The sequence below is a fragment of the Schistocerca nitens genome, chromosome 10 (genome assembly GCF_023898315.1).
Source record: "Schistocerca nitens isolate TAMUIC-IGC-003100 chromosome 10, iqSchNite1.1, whole genome shotgun sequence".
Taxonomy (NCBI): Eukaryota; Metazoa; Arthropoda; class Insecta; order Orthoptera; family Acrididae; genus Schistocerca; species Schistocerca nitens.
The window spans coordinates 46615156-46639544 of NC_064623.1; the positions used below are offsets into that span (position 1 = coordinate 46615156).

The following is a 24389-nucleotide window of genomic DNA, read 5'->3' on the forward strand; positions in this document are numbered from 1 at the left end:
CAACACTCATATTGAGGAAAACAATTTAAGAGTTAATTTAGGTGACAGAAATGTCATTCGCTTTAACCCAGTCGCATTAAAAAATGCTTTAAATGAAAATTCATTGCATCAATCTGTTCAGTATGTGCGTTTCCAGATTCATACATACAACGTCTGATCAAAAAGTAGTGGGAACTTTTCTTAATTTCACAGGCTTTATACATCTGATTTTCCAAAAAAATCTTGTTTGTACACATGTTCCTGATTTATGTTAGCAGTTTCAGCTGTTTTGAATATTGCTTGAAAAGTGGAATAAAATGCACCACCTCAGGTTCAAGTAAAAGAGCAGCCTTTGACAAAATCAGTAAAAAATGTGAATAGCGGAGTGCAAAGATTGGAGAGAGTGTCAGAGAAATCAGAGTTCATTAGTTAGGGACAACTGTAAAATGATGTTTTCAGAAAACCCTGATTGTGTCAAACTTATAAACATTTCAAAAATTCTACAAGGTGACAATTCTATTGCAGTAGAAATGGACGCTACTATAGTTCAGTGTCTTACATTTTCTCCAGTTACCTCAGGTCATGTTGACGTTATTATCTCAGTTGAAAAACGTATTATCTGACAGGAGACTCGACACGACTTGAGAAAATTTAAAAAAGCATTTGGTTACCAAGTGTAACAATTAAGTCAGTAAGGCATTATAATGCCAAGGCTTTCAAAAATATTTTCAGTATTCCATCACGTATAATCAGCATTCTGTTTAAAACTTTGAATTTTCTTTAAAAATATTAATACAATACAATGTTAACATGTATTTGCTGACTGTTTTTACTATAGTGTATTCTCTGCAATCTGTTTTCAGGATCGCGAAAGTGTCTGCAGTATTTTTCCAGAGTACAGATAAAATTTCACTGCCACACGTTGTTCAATTACACCCACCATTAAAGCGGAGTGTAGGCAGGGGAGGGGGGAGAGGGGGGGGGGGGGGGGTCGAGGACATGCAAAACATTTGTGGCAAAAAATTCTCTTACTGTAATAATGGAATCATGGATATCTTCCAGAAAAGAAGAAAAATCATTTAAGTATGAGTTTTAGCAGTAAGCCTTGTAACATAGAACCATACAGTGCAAGCCGCATTCATTGGTCCACTAGCAGGTCATACGCATTGAAAAACCGATGATTTTGTGCTCAATGACTGCAAATTGGAGACAAAAAGTTATATTGTCACATACCACCTGCAAGCCAATTGCCCCAAATGACATATAGGGATGCCCTCAAAAATCAAGCAAGGCGGAGTTCCAGAACGAGAAGAGTTCTAGCAAGCAGAAGAATTGCAAATCAAGCAGAGCTTTGGATGACCAATGGCCTACAGCAAGTACTATGTGAGTGAACATAAACTCAATCAAGCTTGTACACAAAGGTTTTGCGAAGCTTGCCTGGACATACCTGTAGGCTAGGGTTACTGGTTTCATTCATTCATTCATTCATTCATCTACAACAACCTAAGCCTGCATATCACTTTCATTGTGTTATGTACTTCAACCTGGTGGTTCAATTAGAATAACAGAATCTGCTACTTCCATGTGGTCTGTAGTACCATACATTATTGTGCATACCTGCACCTCAACAAAGTTCCAGGCCAGGTTGGCCATTTGTCCTGTAACTGATTGGAGAATTTTGTAAGCCTCATGTATGTTTTACACTTACTGAAGTTACATAATAGTTCTGTGCCCTTCTGCATGTTCATTGCAAACACTTTAAATAGAAACAAAAAGCAGACCAATAAGCCAAACCAGAGTCTCATTTCCGTATAACCACCATATCTACACCTCCTTAGCCTAACATCCTGTGTCCCTTCTGATCTGAGCATGAGCTTCTGAGTATGTTGCGACCCTTGTCCAGTTATGACAACAGACAGACAAAACCTTCCTGGACATTGCCAGGAGCAGTTCTGACCCCTCAAAAAGTTGCACAATACACCCCTAGTGAGAAAAATGTGTGCCCCCGAGGCTCCACCCAATGCAGCACTACTCTGGAAACTTTTTGGTACACTCTCACAAACACACATATTCAGCTAGCCACTGAGAAGTGCAAGTCTAACTGTTTAGTACCTTAAGATCCCTGTAGATGATGCCCTCTTCGTGCAGGTATCCAAGTGCCGAGATGATCTCTGCCCCGTAGAAGCGTGTCCGTTCTTCACTAAATATTCTCTCTCTCGATAAATGAAAGAAGAGTTCTCCACCATTCACATACTCCATTACAAAACACAACCGGTCAGCTGTCTGAAATGAATACTTCAGCGACTGAAACATAAGATATAATCCATTGTAAAAACTTTGTCCACATACAATGGTAAATGACAATTCTGCATGAGGAAATATACTAGCTCCACCATACATCAGTATTCAGTTGTTAATAAGAATCCATAAGAAGCAAGGCAAATAATACTTAATGAGTGACAACCAAAAATGGTGCAACACATCAGCCATTGACTGCTGTATGCAGAAAACTATGCCAGAAAATGAAACATTCTAAGGATATGGTCCACCTAGCTGGCATTATTAAAACCTCAAATGTCAACTTTACAGTAAATTTCGGTATTTGGACACAATTTAATAATATTAACAGTTGAGTTTTAAATGTCAATTAATACTCACAATGAGAAATGGATGGCTTGTGGTCCGCAGTACTCTGTTCTCCGTCAGAGTATGGGCCACTTCGTCCTTTTGGATGATAACCTCCTTCTTCAGAATCTTTATTGCATAAAGGTGTGCAGTAGCCTTTTCTCGGCATAAGATTACTTTGCCAAATGTCCCCTTTCCAAGGACTTTAAGGAACTCAAAATTCTCTAGTGTCTGTGGAGAGATAAATAGAAATTTAGAATAAAATACTGTTAAACTATATACAATGTATATTTAAAGCCTTACCAAACATAAAACAAGAGGAACAAAATAAAAAAAGCTACACTCAATCAAAATGACAGCGGTTAACAATGGGTAACAGCCCATTCATGCCAACAGTACTGTTAAGAACAAGTTATAAATCGAGCTAAAACAGTAGTGTATCAAGTAACAGTGTCCCAAGCAATTGCCATAAAATATGTCTATAACCCCCTTCTCTGGCAGACTGTCTACCAAAATAGCCAATATTCTGAAAACAACAAAATACAGTAAACCTTCACTAATTTTTGCTATAATTCAGACATACTTTATTGCAAAGTGAATTGCTGCCTTACTGTATGAGACATTATTTGTGCCAAGTGATATAGAATGGTGAAAACATTCCCTTACTTCCAGTTCACTTCAACCATGGCCGACAATGAATTACCTATGTATCATACAACAAAATCTAAATGTGGATTAAGAGTTTTAACTTATGAGACATGTACTTTCAACACCAAAATGAAACCACAAACTTCACAAAAGTGTGTGTTTTGTAAACTTTAGAAACATTATGACAGTCTTTCTGTTGTCTCTGTCTGTAACTCAACACCACCTCTATATACAAAACAATATGTACTGCAAATGTCATATTTATCTGCCGACATTGGGCAAGCAACTTTCAAGTAAATAGTCTCCCCTGTACAGAAATATATACAATGGATGTATGACTACAGGTTGTAGGTACATGGTTGAAACATGTGGAAGTTCAAGTCTAACATGTGGAAGTTCAAGTCTGGCCGTGAGTTGTACTCAGGTATTAAAATAGGAAGGCAACAGCTCGTGATAAGCAGGAAATCTGGGTTTGGGTCCCTGTCCAGCACAAATTTTCATTACCATTATTCCATTATCCAGCAGATGGTTGTTCATATTTGAAACTGTGAATACATTTCATGTATTTCATGTTGTTCTCTATATGGCAGACAGTAATATTTCCCTTTTCATAATACTGTCATTATTCCAGCCCAGATTTTCCACAGTTTAATTTCATTTACACACACTTGATGCATGGGTGCTATTAAATTTTTAAAATGTTGACACCTCACAGGTTCCTTTGAAAGTTTTATAATATTATTATAAATATTTGTCAGACAAAAACAACCAACTTGTAGAAATGGGATGAGTGGAAATATGCTATTTAAAAATTGTTTAAATTGGTAATTTATGATTACCTGCGAACTGCTGAAGTCCCTAGGGACAAATCCTATTTGGAAACACTATTTAAATGCCACTAAATGTATTCCATAACACATTTAATTTGTTTTGAGTCGTGTTCATGGAGCCCGCAGTTCGAGCTCTTGTACTGAATTGTGTTGCGTAATTCATTGCTTTTCATAAATTTGGTTGTATCAATTTTACAAATATTCACATACAAAAGAAAATATAGTATTTCCTGCTGAAAATAGTAGCAATAACATTAAAATAATAATTTCAAATACTTTGTAAAGAAACAATGGAACAGTGTGATCCGTCATTAATCACTTTTTATGTTAGGCCTACCTCTTCTTGATTATTTATGACAAAATGGTGGTTTTACACCTCAAGCAATAAGGAAAACACAAGTAGTCAGTGTTCTTTTGGACAGTATCTTCATAGTTCAAGTTTACCGTCATGTGTGGGTGAATTGACTGATGAAGAACAAGTACATACATTATTGTAAAGCAATAGTCATCCATACTGATTATCTGTGTATTATATGTGTATGTTAAAAACAGGTACCTGCACACATTCTCTTTGTGTAAGAAAATTTACTGTGGTCCTTTTAAGTGTAGAAAATGAGACATTTCATCTCAACCGTGTAAAATCAGTTGATAAAAGGCAAAGGACTTAAAAATTAGAGGACTGAGCAATGTTCTTGTGGATAAACTGCACCAAACCTGTACCATACTTGTACCAAACTTATTATGAGAAACAAGCACATTACTCATCATCATTATACGATGTAAATGTCTGTAATCTAAAGGTGAAAATTCCTGAAAAAGAGCTGAATATTGGCTTAACTAGCCTAGGAATATCTGTCGCAAAACTGGATTCAGTTTCTTGGCATAGTCAGTACGCAGCACGGAAACATAAATTGGACTCACCAACATGGCATTGAAAACTAAAATTTCACATGTATATCAAGTTAAGTTTGGTACTCAGTTCTCAAGTAGATAGTGGTGTCATGGCCTTGATGGATTGACATGGAATGGACTGACCCATTTTTATGTTACTGTAGTTCTCAATTGATCCCTACAAGCTTCAAACATTTTTAAAATTCTGAATACATACCACTTTCTTCTTTCCGGAAGATTTGCTATTCGAGGTGCCTTGTACAGAAAACTTGGCACCGAGTTCATTAAGAGCTGCAGACGAGCCATTGTCAAAGCTGTCACCAAAGGACGCACTCCGATCCAGGTCAGATGTAGGCATGTCCACATCCTCCGATCCCGCAAGGCGGTCCGCTACATAACGGATCGCAGCAACCCATTCTTCCCTGGAAATTATAAACTTTTACTGATCTCAACTACTAGTCATCTAGTAAGCCTAGTCCAAATTTTTCTTTGTGAACTGTAACTCAAAAAAAATTGCTTTTCTTCAATCAAGATGGCAAGAGGTACTATGGCAATGTACATAACAATTTTTTAACAAAATAAACAAATAAAAATTCTTAGTGATTTTTCAGATCCCTGTTGGGATCCACTAGTCAAAGTGCAGAAAAGGGATCGCAAGCAACGAACGCTATGGAAGCAGATTAATAATTGTCAGACACATTTACTGCATGAAGGAGGTTTATTTATAATGAAGATAGTTCTAGATGGATTAACACATTGAATTTGCAGGACCCAAAATTTAAATAATTTACTGCAGTAGTCTTTAGTCCGAAGACTTGGTTTGATTCAGCTCTCCCACTACAATTTTTATCACACACACTTCCTTCGATTACCGAATTAACTATTCCTTGATGCCTCAGGATATGTACTTCTTTGAGTCAAGTTGTGGTGTAACTTTTCTACCCAATTTGATTCACTACCTCTTCATCAGTTACATGATCTTACCATCTAAACTGTAGTAATCTTCTGTAACACGACACTTCACTTCAGAACTTCTATTGCCTTTGTGGTGTCACAGCCAGACACCACACGTGCTAGGTGGTAGCTTAAATCGGCCGCGGTCCTGTAGTACATGTCGGACCCGCGTGTCGCCACTGTGTGATCGCAAACCTAGCGCCACCACAAGGCAGGTCTCGAGAGACTGACTCGAACTCAGCCCCAGTTGTACGGACGACAGAGCTAGCGACTAGACGTACGAAGTCTTTCTCTCTCATTAGCCGAGAGACAGAATAGCCTTCAGCTAAGTTAATGGCTACGAACTAGCAAGGCGCCATTAGCCTTACAGTGATTGTAATTAAAGTCTCCTTTGTGCGATGTACCACAATGATTGATTAAAGATAAGTATTATACCAGCTACGTACTTTTCTTCATAGCATTAATTACGTATCCTGTTCCAGTACTTCACGCCCGTCTGCGTTAGTCTAGCGTGCCTTTTAAGCCACCTCTATCTACAAGGTGTTGGCCCAGCTGCCGACACATCACATGGCGACGAGTCTACAAAGGATCTTGTGTTTTACTTTGCCCTAATTTCTTTGTGTCATGGCTTCGCCACAATCTCCAGATGTACTGTCCGAATTTTATCGCTTGCAGAATCAGCAGACGCAGGCGTTATTGGATGCTCTTGGACAGCTCGTCCAGGGTCAACGTGCACTGCACACCGATGCGGCCGCCGCCGCTTCATCGCTACCGCAGCCACAACATGCTGTTGCACCTCAATTCAGACCCTTTGATGCAACCCACGAGTCCTGGCAAGAGTGGTCCCGTCAATTCGCCTTCCACCTCGCCGCCTACGGAATTCAAGGTAATGAGCGGCAGCCATTTTTGCTTTCTTGTGTCGGTGTGTCCACCTACCGTGCGATAGTGAAGTTGTTTCCCCGGCGCGACGTAGCAACTCTGTCCTACGAAGAACTTTTGTCTGCTTTAGATGCCTATTTCAAGGAAACAGTAAATGTCGTTGCAAAAAGGTATACGTTCTTTCGTACAAAACGTACGGCCGGTCAGACTAATAGGGAGTGGGTTGCGACATTGCAAGGACTTACTAGGGAGTGTGCGTTTGAATGTGAATGTGGACTTCCTTATTCAGATACTATGGTGCGTGATGCAATAGCACAGAACGTTTCTGATGTTCGCATACGGGAACAGATTTTGAAACTAGTTAATCCCTCCCTTCAACAAGTGATAGACATATTGGATAGGCAAGACACACTTGACTTTGCTCAGGACTCATTTGCAACTTCGCCGGCAGTGTGTCACATTAACCGGCCCGCCGGGCCCGCTGCACAGGACGCTCAGCGGCCCTCGCGCCCGTCAGCGCAGCGGCAGCCTAGCTCGCAAACACGTGCGCCGCGTAAGCAAGCTAATGCAGTGAAATCATGCCCACGGTGTGCAACTCGACATTCGCGTGAAAATTGCCCGTCACGCCAGGCTATTTGCTTTTACTGTCATAAGAAAGGACATGTCCAAAGTGTTTGCCAGAAAAAGCTCAGATCAGACACTCACACCAATTCCAGGCCCTTTGCTTCGCGCCGGAATCGAACCAAGGAAACTCAGGCTCGTGAACCTTCGCCCATGGATATTCATGTAGTTCATTCCACCCCGTCCGGTGACAGTGTTCATTCCACAAAAAGTGTGCGTCGACGTCGACGGACGTCCCGTCGCGTCGCACGTGTTTCTGTCCCAGTGTCTGTTCCAGTTGCACAACACAGTCGCTTTTGTCGTCAGCAGGACAATAAACTTTTTGTCGACTTAGACTTTGCAGGCAAAGTGATACCATTCCAGCTCGATACCGGAGCTGCAGTTTCATTGCTCAATCACGACACGTACAACCAACTGGGCAAACCTCCGTTGCGTGCCGCAAATGTTCAGCTCAATAGTTACTCAGGCCAGAAAATACCAGTGTTAGGACAGTGCAGCCTTCTTGCAACATACAAGGGACAAACAAAACTTGTGTCATTTTACGTTCTTCGTTCTTCTACTGCAGTGAACTTGTTTGGTTTAGATTTATTTCAGTTGTTTAAATTGTCTATAGTAAATCAGGTCCTCTCAGTGATTCAGACTGTGCCTTCCGCCAGTGTTTCTAGTCTATGTGAAGAATTTGCGGACATTTTTGCACCGGGCCTTGGTTGCGCTAAGAACTATGAAGCACATTTGGAACTGAAAGCAAACGCGCAACCGAAGTTTTTCAGAGCACGCAATGTTGCCCACGCATTGCGTGATGAGGTCGCAAGAACATTAAACGATTTAGAATCTCAAGGTGTAATTGAACGTGTGCAGGCTTCTCTCTGGGCCTCACCCTTAGTAATTTTGCCAAAATCTTCCGGAAAATTGAGACTTCGTGTGGACTTCAAGGCAACTGTGAATCCACAACTAGTAACTGCTACTTTTCCTTTGCCCCGCCCGGAAGATCTTTTTGACAAACTGTGCCCGGGAAAATATTTTTCAAAGTTGGACCTAGCAGATGCGTACTTGCAAATACCTGTGGACGAAGAATCCCAGCGCGTCTTGGTGGTAAACACGCATCTTGGCTTGTATCGCTTCAAAAGACTGCCTTTTGGGTGTGCATCCGCCCCTGCATTGTTTCAGCAATATTTACAAAGTATTTGTGCGTCGGTCCCTACTGCTGCGAACTATCTGGACGATATTGTGATCCGGAAAGACAGAAGCCGAACATTTGCAAAATCTCCGAACATTATTTCTTGTCTTGCGACAAAATGGTCTTCGCTTGAGGAAGGACAAACGTGTGTTTTTTGCTCGGGATTTACCTACCTGGGCCATGTCCTCAATGCCCAAGGAATACATCCGAGTCCAGAGCACCTCCGTGCCATACAGGATTTGCCGTCACCGCAGAACTTGAAACAGCTGCAAAGTGTGTTGGGGAAAATTAATTACTACCATAAATATGTTCCCCATGCCTCTTCCATTTCAGCTCCGCTTCATCGCTTACGCCGTAAAGGTGTTCCGTTCGTCTGGACGACGGAATGCGAACGCGCCTTTCGCCAGTTGAAATCGGCGTTGCTTTCACATACTTGCCTTACGCCGTTCGATCCCCAGAAACCCCTTTTGTTGATGGTAGATGCATCGGATTTCGGGATCGGTGCTGTGCTTGCGCACAAAGTTGGATCGCATGATCGCCCTATTGCCTTTGCGTCAAAATTGCTCTCATCTGCGCAAAGAAATTCTTCACAGATAGAGAAAGAGGCTTTAGCTCTCGTGTTTGGTGTTACTAAGTTTCACGATTTCTTGTATGGTCGTCACTTTACCATCATCACGGACCACAAACCTTTGACATCGCTTTTTCATCCGAACAAGCCGGTACCTCCGCGTACGGCGCAGAAATTCATTCGCTGGTCTCTTTTCCTCTCGCAGTACCGCTACGATATCTTGTATCGGTCCACTGCTAAGCACGGAAACGCTGATGCGTTGTCCCGTTTGCCTGTTGCTGAGGATAAAGCATTCGATTCTTCCGAACTTGCTTGCATGTTCATTGATGCGGAAACCGATGACGTGGTCGCATCGTTTCCGATTGATTTTCATCGTGTCGCTACAGCCACGGCTGCTGACCCTGTCCTTGCTCCTGTTTTGCGTTTTGTTGCTACGCAATGGCCCTTGTCCAAGTCACGGATCGAGGATCCGCTGGTTCGCCGATTTTTTGCTCACAAGGAGAGACTTTTTGTACGACGTGGTGTTTAGTTGTTGCGTTCTGATAATGATCAGTCCCGAGTCGTGGTCCCACGTTCGTTACAGTCCTCTGTCTTACGGCTTCTTCACCACGGACATTGGGGTATAGTGCGTACGAAACAACTTGCTCGTCAGCACTGTACTTGGTTCGGAATAGATGCTGCGATTACGAATATGTGCTCCTCTTGCATGGCGTGTGCCGAACAACAATCCGCACCGCCGCGGAAATTCTTTGCATGGCCGAAAGCCACTTCCCCTTGGCAACGCTTGCACATCGATTTTGCTGGTCCATTCTGGAATGCTCGTTGGTTGGTGGTGGTCGATGCTTTCAGTAATTTTCCTTTTGTTGTCCGGCTGTCTTCCACGACGTCTTCTGCCACAATCCAAGCCTTGTCTGCTATCTTTTGCATTGAAGGTCTTCCGCAGACTATTGTTTCCGACAATGGCCCACAATTCATGTCCGCAGAATTTCAGTCCTTCTGCAAGGCCAATGGTATTCAACATCTGACGTCCGCGCCGTTTTCGCCTCAGTCAAACGGTGCCGCGGAACGATTGGTCCGGACTTTCAAGTCACAGATGTTGAAATTGAAAGAGTCGCATTCTCGGGAGGACGCATTATTGCTCTTTTTGTCCTCGTATCGCTCTCAGCCCCGCAATGGTCGCTCGCCGGCTGAGTTGCTCCATGGTCGTTCTCATCGAACCTTGATGTCTTTGCTGCATCCGCCGCATCAGGTTCCTGTGCAGCGGCCGACTCCTGCATTTGCTTCTGGCGACGTTGTCTTCTATCGCACCTATCGCGGTTCACGGCGTTGGCTCGCAGGGCGCACTCTTCGCTGCCTCGGCCGCGCGATGTATTTGGTTTTGGGGGCCTCTGGTGAGGTGCGTCGGCATCTCAATCAGCTGCGCCTCTGTCGTCGCCCGGGTTCTGCCGCTCCCCGTCTGCTTTCAGCGACGGAGCCGTCAGGTCAGCACCCTGGGGACCCATCTACTGGCTCGCCTCACCCCCAGGTGTTACCGACGCTGCCTTCCGTTTTGCCTCATGGCGTCGCGCCGCCGCCGCAGCCGCCTCCGGCGCCGCCCGCAGTGGCCGCTTCGCTGCAGCCGCCACGCGCCTCCCTGGGTCACGCGCCGCCGATCGCTTCCCGTGACCAGCTGTCCTCCGCCATGGAACTCTTGCCCGCTCCGGACCAGATGTCGTCATCGCGCGTCGGATTCTCCGACCACATAGAGGTCGACCCTTCGGCCCCTCCTGTCTCTTTACGGGCGCATACACCGCATGTTGACGTGCACCCTGGACTAGGTTTTCAGGCGTTTCCTAGCTCCCCTCGGACCGAATGGCCGGGTGCGGGTGGCACAGCCTCGCCTGTTGTTAGGCTCCCCACCTCATCGCATACGCCAACATGGGGTCCTCCCCACGGCGGGCGGAAGCCTTATCTCACGACCGTTCGCCGATTTGCGGGGGAGGAATGTGGTGTCACAGCCAGACACCACACGTGCTAGGTGGTAGCTTAAATCGGTCGCGGTCCTGTAGTACATGTCGGACCCGCGTGTCGCCACTGTGTGATCGCAAACCTAGCGCCACCACAAGGCAGGTCTCGAGAGACTGACTCGAACTCAACCCCAGTTGTACGGACGACAGAGCTAGCGACTAGACGTACGAAGTCTTTCTCTCTCATTAGCCGAGAGACAGAATAGCCTTCAGCTAAGTTAATGGCTACGAACTAGCAAGGCGCCATTAGCCTTACAGTGATTGTAATTAAAGTCTCCTTTGTGCGATGTACCACAATGATTGATTAAAGATAAGTATTATACCAGCTACGTACTTTTCTTCATAGCATTAATTACGTATCCTGTTCCAGTACTTCACGCCCGTCTGCGTTAGTCTAGCGTGCCTTTTAAGCCACCTCTATCTACAAGGTGTTGGCCCAGCTGCCGACACATCAGCCTTCTTATTTGTTAGTTCCACTTACATACACTACAGGCAATTACTTTCTGGGAAAAATTCCTAACACTTGATTTCATACTTGACTGTAATATATATACGTTTTTCAGAAACTCTCTTCTTACTATTACCTGTCTGTTTTTAATATACTACTTGTCTCTGGCATTCTCAGTTGTTTTGCTGCTCAAATAATGAAACTTCTGTATTACAATCAGCATTTTAATTTCTATTCTATTTCCTCCACATCACCTGATGCACGTCAACTACACTCCAATACTCTTTTTTCACTGACTTCATGTGCATTTTAACTAAATTGTGCTTTGTAGTAATTACGATTCTACATTTTTTCTGAAAGTGTAAATGTTATTTAACTGTATTTCTTACATTGCAAGATAAAAGTTAAAACAGTCTCTCTCCCGTTCAAGTTGTCTTACGAAATCAATCCAGGGTGGTTTTAATTTCACCCGGAGGGAAAAAGAAGCAAAAAACACATACAATTAACTCAACTATATTTAATCATGAAAATTTAAGTAACATACAAAATGGTAGATAGTTAGCCTTACACAAATTAAAGAGAGACATCATATGTATTGAAGGCAACTAGTTACTATCGCAATAATTTATTTTATTATTTCTGTATTTTAACTTTTCTTGCAATATAAGACAGACTTAATTATGACCAAACACATGTGTAGGGGGGAGAAGATTCTCTAAATGGATGCATTGCTGACACAAAGCAAGAAATGAATAAAGACACTGTAAGACTGGGTTAGTGTTTTGAATATATTACTCACAGGAATTAAAATTTCACTATTTAATCATCAATATTAAGGGGGAAAATCATCCACTTTTTTAAAAAATATCTCCCTTAACACTAGCTTGTTTGCAAAATTTTTGTTACACATTTTTATGGAGCTGTATTGGCACCTGTAACTTGTTTAGCTGCTGGTATACAAGGATGGTTTGACAAATCCGGTAAATTTCCATGAAAGATTGGAACATTTTTGTTGCCCCTTCATACGGGGTAAATGTAGTATTCCAAGGACCGTATAAAGAATTTCAGCAATGTAAAGCAGACAGTTCATTATTCACAGCCATTTGAATTGGTCAGTGTGTCAACTGCAATTGAAAATGGAGAAAACAGAGTTTCATGATTTTTTTAAACATTTTCGTTTGGAGGATTGGACTGCCACACATATCAAGACAGATTGAAGGAAGTTCATGTGGACCCTGCACCATCATTGAAGACCATTTATTTTTGGATTAATGAATTTAAACGTCACTGGTAAGGGAACAAAAATGAAGAGCTCTATGCAAGTTAAGTCACCACAAAGGAAACCATTGACAAAATCCATGACATATAATGAAAGACCGCCAAATAAAACTCCGTGAGATTGCCGAGCCCGTAATCATCTGAACTGAGCGAATGCGTAATATCCTGCATAGAGGAGTAGCTATGAAGAAACAATGTCGGTGCTGTAAGATTGCCCACAGTCGATCATAAGTGCATCTGGCACAACATTTCAACACAGTGTCTGACTATGTTTAATCACAATGTGCAAGACGTTTTGCATGGATTCGTGACTGTCAATGAAACCTGGATCCATCATCACACACCACAGTCACAACAACTGAAAAAGGCAGGTGAAAGTGCACTGAAGAAGACAAACACCATTTTGTCTATTGGTAAGGTGGCAACCACTGTTTTTTTGCGATTCCCAAACAATAACCTTTTTTAGATTATAACTGTGCCCTGTTATGCTTCATTGTTGAATCGTTTTAAACTCGTGTTGGCTGAAAGAAGACCGACGTTGACATGCAAAAAAGGATACTGCACCTTCCTATACAACAGTGATAGTAATGGCGAAAGTGCATGGGCTCTGAATTGGTTCTCATCCATCCTACTCACCAGACTTAGCCCCCAAGTGACTTCTTTTTTCCCCTAACCTGAAATTTTGACTTGCTGCAATGACATTTCCATCAAATGAGGAAGTGATAGTTACAGTCAACGAGTATTTTGCAGAGTTTGACTGAACCCATTCTTCCGATGGGATGGAAATGCTGGAGGACCAAATGTCCAAGCCAGCAAAGGGTGACCATGTCAAGAAGGTGAATTTTTTACGAAACAAAAACATTTTTTCTTGCTTTTTTACCACATTTATCGAACAACCTTCGTAGCGTGCTGTAGCAATTGTGAATATGGTGTCGTTTCGCGTGCGGTGTCGTGTTTATAGTCCGATTACAATTGCTTGACGACTGTCACTTTGCACTACAGTGTTGCCACATCAGCTACCGCTCGGTTAAAAGCGACGCGCAAACAGGGCGGGTCACTTTACTAGTGCTTCTTGATACGCTACGTATCCGAGAAAATGACGGTCACCAACCTGGAGCGACTTACTAATCATGCTCCCTTTGCTCACGGCGATTAAAGCTGACCTGCGCGAGCAGGCTCAAGACAGAAAAGATTTCAGTTTCAGCGCTATAAGTGAACTGTTAGCTTGTCGCTTTTGCCACGCAAGCAGTCCTGGTTGGCATTTATTTGACTGCAGGCGACATTGGTAGTTTACAAACGTAAAAAAATGATAGGAAGAAAAATAAGAGGAAATAAAGTCAAGATAAAAGTGATGCAACAGAAGATTAAAAATAAAAAAAATTCATTGAAACTAATTAACTAAAAACAATAATCAATAACTTCCTTAAATATTTTTAAATAACATTATTACCTGACGAGATTCGAACCCACAACCTTCAGCAGATCTGATTCTACCTTTTCCACTGTGCTACAGAAGTTATTTGTGTAAGACTCTTATATTTGTGTATAAGCCAAGCTGCAACGACCATTTACTGCCTTCAAGAAGTTCTGTTTTACGCCACGTCGTATGAAGTTTTCCTGTTTTAGGCAGATATCTGCGATGATGATAATTGAATGTGTGAAGCCGAATCGCGTCTTGTGCGAAAAAACTCGGTAGTCTTTGGCAAATGGTGTGTACAAATGTGCGTATTTAGTTACCACCGTTCTGTGTGTATTGTTTTAGGTATGGTTATCCGTGTGATGAAATGCGAAATGGAAGTACTATGCGGACACGCCATTGTGGCCAGTGTTGCCAACTCGAAAAAACCCGAGTCGCTAGATTCAATATCAAAAGTCGCTAAAACTGATTTTACTAGTAGTATACTGAAAATTTCGTGCTGTGAATGGTGCAATAAGCCAGTGGGGGGTTACTGAAATATTAATAAAAATTGTCTCATACGTAATTGCTATATTGTCTTAATTAAATGACGCATCGCTTGCAACAACATACATATAAAATACGCTAACGTTTAATTAAACATGTTATCATAATTGACGCAACACATAAATTGTTGTTTCAATCACAGTAGTCAAATATACTAGAAATATACAACTATATTTGCAACAAAAGAAAGCAAGAACTCAAATTAGGTTACAAAATATATACATACCGGTATGTGAGCTATTCATCGTCGTCACTCAGAAGATCGAATAACTCTTCTGTTTCATGCTCTGACAGACCTGTAGTTGATGTAGAGGGCTGAACGTCGCTCAAAAGATGATGCTGCAGTTCGACTGGTTTTGTCGCAAAAGAGTAACTTTTGTTCGTTCCAAAAAGCTCCAATACGTCTGACGGTATGTCAAAAGATGCACAATCTTTATTTTGTTTCTTCAGCTGGTCTCTCAATATGATCAAATCATTAATTGTCTTTAACGGTAATCTGTTACGTTGTTTAGTTTTTATAATGTTCATAGAACTGAATATTCTTTCCACTTCTGTATTTGAATGCGGTAGGCATAGAACAGTCATTGCTAGCTGTGAAATCAAAGAAAAAGGATTTTCGCCTGCGGCATTTTTATACTGCAAAACCTCACTCCAAAATCGAACAGTGTTAGTAATGTTATTCCACCTAATGAAGTTGATATTATGCCATTCTTGCAGCATACCGTCTATGAAATCCCCACTAGAACCCAATTCTTTGGCTACACCCGCTACAGCATTATTTTTATTCACTTTTAGTGTTTTTTCAACATTCAGCATTGACATTTTTTTCAGGGAAGGTGGTTTGTGTTTTTTTAAATCAGTTTTTTGTTTATACTTAATAGTTTTCGAATGCTTTCTAATATCACACAATTTAGCATAAAACTCTGTTGCACATACTTGACATCTTGCCTTGGATAAGTCTCCACGACTGGTTTCAGCCACCCATTGAATTCAGGTTCTGCTTCGAACGCATCCCGATATTTTTGAGCGTACTGCTTCTTCTTCTGCGGTAAATCCATAATGTAAGCCACCACAACATAAGTTTCACCAATTTATAATCACTGAAAATACATCAAAACTCAGGCGAGCTAGAGGTCATGAAGCAATCTACTCATTCGGTAACTCGATATCAGTCCTATTGTTCATTGTTTAAAACGTAATAATGTCTGAGATACCCCCACCGAATTGTTCTTGCGTTACCACTGTGCATGTGGTAATAATTTGGCTGCGAGTTAACATTTCGAAAAATTAGAGGTTGCTAGACAGAAATGTATTTTATTATACTTAATATTACGTATGTTTTTTTGTCAATTCGAAAAATAAAGGGAGTTCAAAAGTTGAAGAATTATAGATCGATACGCTATCGACGACAACAGGCTAGTGGGTAATGAATAATGAATTGTTCTATAGTCAAGGATTTCTTACTCTGTAATCAATTCCCACATTCAGGTTTACTAAATGCTGAACAATGCTACATGATCTGCTAAGAACTTAATTTAACTTAGTAATCTAGAACAAAGTCAGTGTAGTATCCATTCTTTAGTTAAAATCTTAGTGTTGTTAATGAAAATACTGGCCTAAAATAGTTTTGATTTGTACTTCAAAAGTCGTCACTACTCCAAAAGTCGCCAGATAAGTCGCTAAATAATTTTTGTCGCTAAAAAGTTTTTTTTGTCGCTAAGACGAAGGCAAAAGTCGCCATTTCTAGCGACAAAGTCGCTAAATTGGCAACACTGATTGTGGCTGTTTTAAGTGTTTTTCAAATTAGTTGGCTGACGGGAGAGGGAAGTGACGCCGTGGCCCAGGTAACACCAATCGCGAGCCCTCTTTCCCTACCACGACGCCAGCGGGTCTGCTGGTAAAACGCCACTGTTGCCAGACCATGAATTAACAGCAGGCATTACATGCATGAACGTTCGTCAGCTCTCATTGAGATGTCGTATTTTCTGGTATTGTAGTGTTGTGAAGTTTTCTCAGATATTGTGAACAAATGTTTTGTGTTAGTGCTGCATTACTAAGAACAGTGCAGTACATCTGAATACGATATTTTCAGTAAAAGCGTCGCCCGAGAACACGTTCATGAGCTGGGAAGATTATGTCCTGCTGCAACCGTTCTTCGGAATTCGACAATACTAACGGCTCAAATGGCTCTGAGCACTATGGGACTTAACATCTGAGGTCATCAGTCCCCTAGACCTTAGAACTACTTAAACATAACTAACCCTAAGGACATCACACACATCCATGCCCGAGGCAGGATTTGAACCTGCGACCGTAGGTCACGCGGGACAACAGTAACGGACAAAACGCATTACCACTTTGTTGTCATGCACAAAGTTCCAACAATATAGTGAAACAAAGAGAATATTTTCTGGGTACAAAGAAATGTGCCAGGAGATAAAGGTGAACTTAGCGTGTATAAAGCGAAAATATCGAGCTTTTAGTGCTGTACAAGCCAAAACTTCACGCTACCGGGTCGACGAACTGGCTAACGGTAAACCAGGCTTGCTTCCTATCAAGCTCGTTTAAATCCGACAGAATATATGTGCCTAGGTGGAAAGTAATGTGGGAAAAAAAAACACGAAATTTACGCTCAGTGAGGCTGAAGTGCTGACCAAAGAACCCACTGAAAATGTTGCACGACAGGACTGGTCTCGATTTGTCAGCCGTACCCAAGGGATCACCAATTTAGTATTGGAGGGTAAAAATCGTAGAGGGAGACCAAGAGATGAATACACTAAGCAGATTCAGAAGGATGTAGGCTGCAGTACGTACTGGGAGATGAAGCAGCTTGCACAGGATAGAGTAGCATGGAGAGCTGCATCAAACCAGTCTCGGGACTGAAGACAACAACAACAACCACCAAGAACGCAGTTCAGGAGACATTGATTCATGTAGGGCTGCGACGAGTTCTGACGAATACGTAACTTCTGTTGTTGCCACATTAAAATCTGCTTCTTTTGTCAAAACACAGCAGAGTTCAGAAATATTCATCTCGCCAACACTAATGCAGTTGGAATTGTTACAGAATCCTGAAATAGTGTATTATTATACTGAGAGCTACTCAGGTCAACTGTTTATGAAACAGCCCGTTCTTAGTATAAAAATAATTTCTTCGCTTATATTGTAATAAAACCCACAGCAGTACTCGCTTCACCAGCTATCGATTGCTCTGTTACATTATTTCATTGCAAGAATCTGTAGTCGTTTGAATATCGTGACTATAGATAAGGAAGTTTCGCATACTAACGGTACGGCGAAACACTCTCGTCTTTGCGCGCTATCATTTGCCAAAATCTTGTTTGGATATTTCAAACCATTTATGAGATACGAGGAATTTATGAATATTTTATTCTAGTGTTTTCACTGAAGCACTAGTTCGTCACGGCGCTTTAAATACATTAAATTTTCTCGAAATCGAAAACAGACGGCGATATCCTTACACGTTTAAAGAATAATTCAATATATCATCTACGATTTATACGCAGCAAATTGTAATCTATCACGCCCCAAACACAAATTAATAGCGATGCCTACTTTTCACTACAAACTAAGAATTTCTTGCTGCAGTTTACCTACTATCGAAATATCACGATAATTATGACTATTAACGAAGTGATAGCCGGTTCACCATGAAGCTAACGAATTAAATTATAGTAGGTGCGAGAATTAGAGTATATTAGCGAATAGTTTCTTTAAAAACATTTGAGAAAGATCGCAGATCGGTCATTGTTGTCACCTGCTGACGCGTCCAGCACACGCTGGCAACAACGCTTCCCACCACTCGCTCCGTACTGAACTGTCAAACGTCGCAAATTCTTTTAAACGCACGATAGGTGGGGACAGTTTTGAACTATGGTAAAGTTATAGCTAGAGGTCGGAACTGAACTACCACTACCAACAGCAGCAAACAATTGCACTGTAGCCACCAGCAAATGCCTTGTGTACTTCAATTTGCTTTGTGTTGTGGATTGTTTGTTTTGTTTTCTTATTTTGAAATGAGTGAAGAGACTAATCCTGCTGCATAAAGGGTGTCGAATGTGACTCTCACCACAACAATAGGAATCAGCGATCCCTATAACCATTATGTCAGCTCTGCTTTCGTGGAAGCACAGAACTAGGACTAGGATGGCAGCACTTCGATAGGGAGGAGGGTGCTAGTTACCCCCTCCCCTTCTGCTGCTGCAGAAGACGGCCATCCAAACAAACGTATTACTCCAAAATCGATTCTGGAAATCACCAATTTTATACTTCCTCAATCTATTTTCTCTCCCATGTATACGCTCAACCGATTTTGAAACGTGACTCAGTTTTCAGGTTACGTTTTGTTTTCAAAATATTCGGATAATGTGGACGGAGTGACCTATAGTGCAGTGAAGGAGAAGCAGAAATATTAGACCGAGCATGGACCTGTTTACCTCTAATATTTAAGCGAGGAGAAATAGCGGCTGTATTGACTAAATCAGAAACTGGAACAGCTGCTTTCCAGACGTCATATTTAACTGGGCTAGCAAACCACTTCAAAGCTTTACATGTAAACATGACAGCGAAAAACGGTTCACGAAATTCGGTTTTCGTCCTGTGAAGATGTGATGCATATAAATGTAGTTATTCAAAGTACACACATATTATGAATTATAATTAATCAAATCTCAGTATCCTACAGTGTGGCTTCAGCTGCTTGAGACTGCAAACACACGCATGCACGCTTGTGTGTTTTTACGAAGGCCTTACGGCCGAAAGCTTTATTTGTGACGGTCTTTTTGTTATGCCTATCTGCGACTCACAAGGGGAGGCCGCCAATTGTGAAATTCAGATTCGATTCATATTGCGCATAATAAAAGCTCATAGGCAGAGGTGTAATGTGACAAAGCACCAAGATGCACTTCTCAGCCGTTGTCGAGAAAATCGACAGTTAAAAGAAACCGTTGAGGTGAAATACTCTCTACGATTAGTACCTTCCTACAGCGTCGTGGCGCAGCGGTAAGCGCTCGGGTTCGTAATCCGAAGGTCGCCGGATCGAATCTCTCGCCATGAAACTTTTTTTTAGTATTTGTTATTTGTAATTAATATATATATATATATATATATATATAATTCCCGGCAATCAGTTGCAACAATTATGCATGTAACAAGTTGTTGAAAGTAGTTTGTCGTGGAAAAACTGGCGACTTCGAACATGATTATGTTTTCTGCAAACAAAGTTGTATTTCACAAATGTTATTGTCTTCATAATGTTTACACGTGTAGTTAACATATATATATATATTTGAATTACAAAAAACAAATACTAAAAAAATTGCATGGCGCGAGATTCGATCCGGCGACCTTTGACTTACAAACCCAAGCACTTACCGCTGCGCCACGACGCTATAGGAAGTTATACATCGTAGAGTATTTCACCGCAATGGTTTCTATTAACTGTCGATTTTCTCGACAACGGCTGAGAAGTGCATCTTGGTGCTTTGCCACATTACACCTCTGGCCATGAGCTTTTATTATGCGCAGTATGAATCGAATCTGAATTTCACAATTGGCGGCCTCCCCTTGTCAGCATCTCCCCTGTGTGGTGAGTAGCGACTTTCCTTTTCGTAATATTGTTACCCTACAGTTCTGTGAGACTGAACACAGGAAATGTAGTGAGTGCGCACTCTTATTTGGCCCCTCTGTGATCGGTGGAAGTCAGCCCACTTCGTGCCGCTCCCGAATATTTACGGTCGCTGCCAACGTTAAGTACGTAACAGTATTGTGCGCCGTAACAATTACCAGCTGTTGTGAATATAGTGTTGATCGTTATGCAGTGCTGTGCGTCGTGATTGCTAATATTTACAAAAGTGATGCTCTATCTGGTCCTTGTAGCGACTCGCCATCAACTTTGGTATCACTCTGCAACGCATTAACAGTTCACCTATTACACGTTCATTCCTTTAACCGCGCAGAACACACAGGAAATATTTATTTATTTAATTATTTATTCAGACAGTGCAATTAGATCCCAATCCAATTGCAGCCTGTGCTGTGACGGGAAGAAGTCAGCTTCCATAACAAATCATATTTGGTGGTTTTGCATTTACACTTTTACATTATGGAAATATGCAGTTTCGGTGATACATCGCATTAAAGATCTCTCCGAAGTGCGTCATTGTTCGTGCTGTTTGTTGAGCTGAAGCATCGGGAATTCGTTATTCGAGTGCATCCTTCGACGACTTGACTTGGATTGTCAAGTCTTCGAATAAGGTATTCACGATATCAAGATACTGATGGCGCCTATAAACCAATATAGATACCTCTGAAAATACACAGAAATTGCATATGGGGCCTGGGATCGCATACTAAAATGTCAAAACTGGTAGTAACAATAAATAACTTCTCAAAAACGTACGGCTGTTTGGCGATCTTTCTTGATAAATATTTGACCAGTTGCTGTCTCAGATCCACAATAGATCAACAGAGACCAAAGATTGTTCAGAATCTAAGTTAGTATTATCAGTTTTGCAAACACAATTATCTGAACGGCCGCCCGAGGTCTAATTTACCTTGGAATCCGATAGTCTTTATGAGTTAGCAATCCTATAAATGGGAAGATTTTTTTATACATTTTGTAATTATTTTTTTTGCGCTCCCGCTGAAAGATCTCTACTTTTCCAGTGGTGTGCTTTTTGAAATTTTCATTACGTTTGATGACCCTAATAACAACAGCACTCCACCCATATTCCCTCAATGATCACGAAGCTCTGATACTAGAAATATCCTTGACAGTATGACGTCATAGTTATGTAACATTACTGTTCTAAAAAATGGCCGCACTGTTGGGGTACACAATATTCCCAAATAAACCATTTCAGCCTTTACGGCAGGTCTGACTGCTCTAATCTGAAAGAAAAACACAATGGAGCAAAGAAAGCTTGGGGCAATACAGTTTCAAAGATTAGGCGGGTTACTGCTGAAATAATTGAAATGTGTGTCATGCACGAGCATGAAACTTACAATTAATACAGAAGTGTCACCCTTCCATCGAAAGATCGAGAATTTTATTCGAATTGATGCGACTTGAAAACCAAGAAAATTTTGTTCGTGTATTGATGGTCCGACATTTGATACATTACCCCTATATCCCCTTACCACAAATCAAATTAATACAATACCTATATTCTGAGCAACAAAACACACTATTCATCGTTCTTAATATTTGTTTTTGTACTCATCTGCCCTAACAACTCAAAATGCCGGCAGTGATTCATACATTTCGATGCACTGTAATAATAACCATCTTTTGTCTTGTTCTGTGCTCATTTTCCACGCAACGACAGCAACAACAAACCTGACAACCTCCTTTGTCTGTGTAGCATGCGAGAGACTTTAAAAGATGTTGCGAATACTGCTAGAAGACGGCACATTATTTGCAGGAAGCGCAACATATTTGCAAAGCTTTTGATGTTCTCAGTATTAATGGTTCAAATGGCTCTGAGCACTATGGGACTCAACTGCTGTGGTCATAAGTCCCCTAGAACTTAGAACTACTTAAACCTAACGAACCTAAGGACATCACACACATCCATGCCCGAGGCAGGATTCGAACCTGCGACCGTAGCGGTCGCGCGGTTCCTGATTGTAGCGCCTAGAACCGCTCGGCCACTCCGACCGGCAGTATTAATGCGCAACCTCACAATCTCACTCCTCGAAGGTCAATATTATTGCGCATTCGGGAAAAATCGTAAACATTATTGACCATCTACGGGTAGCTTTACATATTTCTGGCTTTTGTCTTCAAATGTCCTAGCCTGAAAGAGCAATACAAAAATGGCCTCATCACGATATTACTCATATTAGATAACTATTTCAGACTCTACACCGTAAAAAGAAGTACATGTCATTAAATTAACATTCAAATTCGAAAAATCTCAGAAGCCACAAATGCGTACTTAGGACAGTCGAACTTTAAAGTAATATTGAGAGTTTCAGTAACAGTTCCTGAACGAATTCATGGTGGCCATCTTGGCCCAGAATAAGACAACCTCTCAGACATTCTGATCAGTGCTAACTGTGTTAATTATTAGGTCACACTAACAATAAAAACACGTAAGAAGTTGGTGAGCATACGAAATGTACTTTATATACGAGACTGGCAGTTTCGAGAAATTCAGCACACTTTTAGCCTACGATGGCCTCTCCCGACCTCTGCCAGAAAGCTATCTCGTCCAATACCTACAGCGAGTAGAAAGAAAAACATGAGCAACACCGTTAACATATTAGGATCCTTATTATTAAAACAAATTTCAATCTGACACTCATTTGTATTTCATTACGGTAAGCCTAAAACTGCACGGCTGCTGACAGTATTGCAAGAAATCGTGAAGGATTTCTAGCAATCGTAAACACAGGCTTCTGTTGACAAGTCGCACCTCGGCAAGAGCAGTGACAACTCACAAACGCAATACAAAACTCGAATTCAATGAATTAATTTTATAATACTTATATTGAAATACTAGACGCTTCCTTTAAATTTCAAGTATTGTTCGCAGTAAATTCCATTATTTTTTGTGTACTTTGGGGCGCTTCCTATGTATTTTTCTGTGACATTACCACAAGATGCCGTTCAACTTCTGCCACTTTTCTTGTCGGGGCGTCAAGTGTGGAAATGCGTTATAGGCACCACAAACGAACTCAGTGAAACATTTATTTGAAGCCTTACAACTTTTTCTGACGTAACACTGCGAAATTATCCCATGAAAGTTACGTTGTGGACCCTCCTGGTTTGTGTACGACAACAACATGCATCAGAATACTCACCGGTGACTTGTTCATAATCTAATATTTCCTACTGCAGTTTTAGCTTTTATGTGTGAAATACGGTCAAGTGCGTTAATGTATGGCGCGAACGTAAACAATGAGATACGTTACAGGTTAGGACATTAATTTCATTTATCTTTAAATGCGAACATTTTAGGCAAGGCTTTACCGTGACTTATTTACATCGAATGAAACAAGTTTACTGTCGCCAGTCACCGTCATTGTAGAATGTCGTGATGCTCTTAACGAAGCCACAATCTCATCTCTGCGTGCACCATCCCATCACTATCAAAGTGAAGTCCAGTGACTGGTAACAGTTAACTTGTTTCATTCGATTCAATTTCATTTGGCATTCACATTCGTTGGCTTCAACTCAAACCAAATTATCACCTTCCAACCTATCCTAGACCTCGGGCTACGCTACATATCAGTCTGTTATCGCTATCAAGACATCGGAGGTGGGGGGTGACTGTCAATATTACACACTAAATAAAGTGTACATATCTGTACAGACTCGCCGACTGAACAATACGCAACGTACTCTGGCCCGTGGCTACCCTCTTACATAGTAAATTAAGTAAACAATGCTTCCCCCGTTGGCACAAATATTACGTAACTTAAGATAACCAATTTGAAAATTGACGTTATAATAAACATGGAATACGAAAAAAAAAGATTACCCTTTCAGATGCA

General features: G+C 41.3%; 1 protein-coding gene across 1 annotated transcript in view; it reads right to left on the minus strand.

Annotated features, from left to right (window-relative positions):
• LOC126210054 (RAC serine/threonine-protein kinase) overlaps positions 1-24389 on the minus strand; it is a 708536-nt gene that overhangs the window by 25394 nt on the left and 658753 nt on the right. Inside the window, exons 4-6 of the mRNA XM_049939171.1 lie at positions 5191-5395; positions 2638-2835; positions 2092-2283 (exon numbers count right to left, since the gene is read on the minus strand). Coding sequence (XP_049795128.1) covers positions 2092-2283; positions 2638-2835; positions 5191-5395 — 595 coding nt within the window. The remainder of the gene's footprint in view (positions 1-2091; positions 2284-2637; positions 2836-5190; positions 5396-24389) is intronic.